Source organism: Xenopus tropicalis, chromosome 5 (assembly GCF_000004195.4).
Source record: "Xenopus tropicalis strain Nigerian chromosome 5, UCB_Xtro_10.0, whole genome shotgun sequence".
In the NCBI taxonomy this organism is placed as follows: domain Eukaryota; kingdom Metazoa; phylum Chordata; class Amphibia; order Anura; family Pipidae; genus Xenopus; species Xenopus tropicalis.
In genome coordinates, this window is record NC_030681.2 from 77,549,366 (window position 1) to 77,554,388 (window position 5,023).

The window sequence follows — 5,023 nt, forward strand, 5'->3', positions numbered from 1 at the left end:
GAGCCTCTGAAAGATTGAACTGATCTGTTTAATAGAGAATTTGAAGGGCTATTAGGCTTTTTATTTAAATAAAGGGTTTATAATGTGAAAGGCTTCCTGTGCACAGCATTTGAAATAATATCTGAATGGCTAAAAGGTCCTCTGGCTAATAGGAATCTTGGTTCTATACAGCAGCTTGGTTTATGGTCTTAGCAACAAGCTTTTTAATTTAGAGATGATTCAAGTACAGCAATAAATACACACACTGAATGTATGTTTAAACGAGTTTTATTTCGCTCAGTACAAAAAATCATCTCCATTTGTGGCAAAATATGCTATTCACATACAACAAAAATACAACACCCTATCTCATACATCCCTCGAAAAATTGCAACACTGTTTTGGCAGTTCAGCAGCTTGAAATAAAGTCTAATCATGAAGCAGTTTTGGAATGTATTCACTTTACAGATGTGCTTGACGCATCCACATTGTTCTTAGAAATATCAGCTTCAAATATTTAGAAACGTTCCCAGAGATACAAACATATAAAGTGCTAAATGTTTCAAAGTTCTTTTTTTCCGAGAATGCAATGCCATGTACTAGTAGTTCTTAACAGGCACTGTTAACTCAATAGATTGTCACTTGTGCAGTACAGTAAAGCTCAGATGGAACATCTTACACATCGCTCGGTGATCTGGAGCGAAAGGACACTTTGGATTGATAGCAGCCACAGAAAAGGACCCACATGGACCTCTGTATCTCTTGATTTCTATAGGCATAAATGATGGGGTTAATCATTGAGTTGTAAGTAGCAGGTAACAGTGTGGCATAAGTGTACACTGAAGGATAGTCATGGTCGCCTACCACACAGTATATAGCAAAAGGCAACCAGCTGGCCCCAAAAGTCCCAAGAATAATGGCCAGAGTAGATACTCCCTTTTTGGTGGCCACGTAATGGGAGGCTGTGAGAAAATGCTGCTGCAGTGCTATCTGGTGAGCATGTCTGCACACAATTTTGCAGATTTTGATATAAAGGTGCAGCATCAAAATGAAGATGAAAAAAAATGAAGTGGAAAGGAGAGTCACGTTACTTTTGGTCAGGGGCTTAACAATGCTGCAAGATGAATCATCATCTAGACAGTTCCAGCCCAGCACTGGAAGCAGCCCCAAACACAGTGAAACCCCCCAAGTAACGACAAGCATCATATGTATCCAAAGGATTGTTTTCTCTGAGGAATAAGTCAGTGCATTGTATAGTGAGAGGTAACGGTCAACTGTGATGGCCAGCAAGCTACTCACAGAAGCAGTAAAAGAGGCCACTAGGAATCCCACGGTGATAAGGCTTATGGTCTCTGATTGAATCACATATTGAAAAACAAAATTAAGGATTAAGCCAAAGCCAGCCAGGAGGTCTGCTGTAGCCAGGCTCCCAATCAGCACAAACATAGGTGTTCTCAATGTTGGTGTGTAGAAGATAATAGCTACCACGATTGCATTTTCACAGGCAATAATAGTTCCTGAGATGCACAGCATAATATCCCATGGGTTGATGGTAAACACAGAAAAGAAAGCAGATAGCTCCAATGATGCATTGACATCATTTGCCTGGATCCAGGGTAGTGGGAAACTAGATTCGTTGTCATTAAGACTTTCATTCATCTCTCCAGTTTATGGGTGCCTAAAGAAAAAGAAAACAGAGAAGGCATAATGTATACAATAAACATAACTGAAACATGGGATCAGCTGTAAATAGCAACACAGTTTATATCAGCGACCTTTAACCTCTGGCCTTCTAGCAGGCAAATACACAACTCCCAGGATGCTTACAGTTCAATGTGACAATCTTCAATGTGACAATCTACATGTGACAATCTACAGGATATTTTCTAAGCAACCAAAACCAAAACACATAATACTGTTTCACTAGACTATGCATGTATGGGACAACTAGGTGGTAATGACAGGTCTGAGTGATGCTTTGTAGAAAATTCATTTCTTGACAAAGTCTAGCAAATATCCCACCATTTTCATAATATTCAACATGAGGTGCCTTCAAATAATAGAAAACTACACAAAATGTCTGGTTATTTCCCCCAGGTCTAATAAACTATAGCAACTAATTAGCTCTTTGCTTTCAAATGGGTGACTAGTAAATGCTATCTACTGGTTGGTTGCTATGGGTTACTAGAAGTGGAGCAAACTTTGTAACTTTTAATACATTACCCTGTCAGTGTTAGCGTTAAGGGATGCAACTAGCTAACAGCAATAACAAATAAATGACCTGCACACACTAATTTGTGTAATAAGACCCTCAGCCTTTCTATTAAGTCACATCCTTGAAAAGATTCACCGTTATGGGGTATGTACAACTCTCTGAGCCAGTCAACAGGAAAACAATCCTACAGAAATCAAACCCTTTAGAGACAAACTAAATAATTGCTATTAACAGTGTAAAACTGTGGCATATGGTGAATCAAAACCAGCAACAAACAAAATGGAATATCAATATAACATTTATTATTTATCATTTTTAATATATTAGATTATTAGTAAATATTTTATTATGACTTTTTAGAGACCTAGTGAGACCCTAGACGCCAGGCTGTCTAGAAGACACACTGATACAGGTTTGTCATTCTCAAACAAACACATAAAAACAAGCTACTTTAGTCTTTCTCACCCACGCTGAAGCAGAACCAGCCTCACACACTCACAGAGACACACTATCATAGGCATAACATGTGCAGTGTAAGCAATGCATCATTGAAATGCCTTGTATGTGAGCAAGAGACTACCCAGCAGAATGAATTGCAAGTTGTCCTCTGTCCATGGTGCTGAAGGGAAACCTCACCAGCCTACATGCAAAATGCCTCAGTATCTCCAGCATGGGCTTCTGTCATGGGTTATGCCTAACTAAAACTGTCTGCAAACACAGAGCCACAGATTGATTTCCATGTCCATTAAGAGTTGTGATTCAAAGACAGGTGAAAAGCTCCAGTTTAGTTTTCCATGGTTTCATTATGCAAAATTAACTGCTGCAGAAGTACAGCTAATAGCTTTTTTGTGCTACTTTGTCATTTTGCCATTGCTATCTCTATATAATCATGGCATGTGCCATCTCAGTGCTCACATTAGTAAAATAGTCTTGGACTGATTCAGCTTTTCTAATTAGTTTGCTTCACTTACCTATAACAAGGCTCTTTAGGATAGTTCATAAGTGCTGTGTCCTGGTCCGTATCAGGGAACATGCAATAGATCTCATCTGCCGAGCTCAGACCTCTGTGAAGCAGAGAGACTGACTGGCGCTGTAGTGAAGGGAGGCTTGTACTGTACAGCTGACTGTATCTTGGCAATGAGGGGGGCAGAGCAGAGGGAGTTGCTTTGGCTGCTTGGGGGATGGCTGGTACAAATAAAAGCCTGTGTGTGTGGCTGTAGTGAATATTGCTGGGTCTGAGTAAGATGTGCAGCAATCCATAGGACAATTACATAGGCATCCAAGGGAGTTATATGTCCCTTTTGCAGCTTCACCCTTAAGCAGCACAAAGGTCCAAAGCTCCCTTTCAACATTTAAAGGATTACATAAACTGCTGATTCTCTAGATAACATTACAGTCTCTCTGCCAGTCAGCAAGCAGCCTTATTATTTTGCATGTATTTCATTTCATCCAGAGACAGCCTGAGCCCCAGTCTGGTCTCAGGGTGATGTGTTAGATAGAGAGAAATTGTGTTTGAGGCTGGCTTTGCCTTAGTGTGTGGTAGGATAGAGACCAAATCTGCTTGCTTCTTTCTGCTTTAAAATGAGAAAGATTCAAGCCCATGCTTGTGTGTCTGAGTGGGGGCATGACTACCTGTGGCTGCTGCTCCAAGATAACTTGCCAAATCACTGTTTAAGCTTATCCATATCAATTCTGTTAGTAGAAGGTATGCTCTATTGTTTCATTATTGCTTACTATAAAGTTTATGTTTGGGGTCAGTCTCTCCATTGGGTGGCAGCTCTGCCTGTTGTTTGCAGCTCCTTTTCTGTCAGTCCTGCTTCTAAAGTGTCTGAAGTAAGTCTGTGTCAAAATTCCATTATAACATTTATTTATAATGGAATATATAAAAAAATGCATAAGGTTTCTCATGTAACCCATAAGAGGGACTTTATATAATTCCAACAGGGATAGCCATACACTGTATGTTCATTAAAGAGTTAATGGAGAATAAACCTGACAACATTCTGGTACAATAACAGTTTCTGAATCATGTAAACTTTAGTAAATGGCACATGTTATTCTAGAGGTTTCCAGAAGCTGAATGCATCTATTTCACAACATGGTAACAGTTACTCAACACACAGGAACTGAAGTGCATCCATTACACTTTACATATGCCATTAATGGATGCTTTGGCAGTATATCGACCAGGGTTAAAGTTCTTCACCTATTAAAAAGTTCTCCAGCTCATTAAGTAATGTAGCTCTTTACTGTCATATAAAAGAGTGGGAGTGTATATTTTTTTATAAGAGCATGCTATGATTTTATGTAAACTATAAAAATCTTAATAGAAATTTAAATCATTCCCTCTATATGTAAAAATTCACAAATTGCTCTTTTGAGAATGTTTGCAAATTACTTTGTTACTGGTTTTAAAACCTTTATATGTTGGCATGAAAAAAATTCACAGTAATCTCAAGATGCTAACAACAAGATGACTGACTTATTGCTGGTAGGGATGATTTTAATGGAAGAACCCTTCATCTCTAATAAAGGTGGCCATACACGGGCAGATTTTAACTGCCGACTGATTCGACAGCTTATCTGTATGGGAACCTTTAATGGGCCTGCCCAAACGATATCTGGCCTAAAATTGGCCAGATCTTGCAGGTTTAATTTTCCATTTGATCAATGACCACATTGGCTCATCAATGTGGTCCTCAGTCCAACCCTAAACCTATTATTAATTTGTAATGGATTACACATAACGATTTCTGAAACTGTGTGGACTACAACACAGCTTAATAAGAATGCAGACTTTTGTACCAGTTTTTACATCCTTTCTTAGGC

The 5,023-nt window shown here is 38.9% G+C and overlaps 1 protein-coding gene across 1 annotated transcript; it reads right to left on the reverse strand.

Annotated features, from left to right (window-relative positions):
* Positions 1-251: 251 nt before the first annotated feature.
* Positions 252-3,290, reverse strand: gpr6 (G protein-coupled receptor 6). Its single transcript, XM_018094077.2, has 2 exons — positions 3,166-3,290; positions 252-1,657 (listed from the first exon to the last, which is right to left on the reverse strand). Exon 2 carries the CDS (start codon positions 1,636-1,638, stop codon positions 655-657), a length of 984 nt encoding a protein of 327 aa, XP_017949566.1. The 5' UTR covers positions 1,639-1,657; positions 3,166-3,290; the 3' UTR covers positions 252-654.
* Positions 3,291-5,023: the final 1,733 nt, after the last annotated feature.

Bases quoted from the DNA above. Each gene is read 5' to 3' on its own strand.
- gpr6 (XM_018094077.2), bottom strand. From the start codon at position 1,638: ATGAATGAAAGTCTTAATGACAACGAATCTAGTTTCCCACTACCCTGG.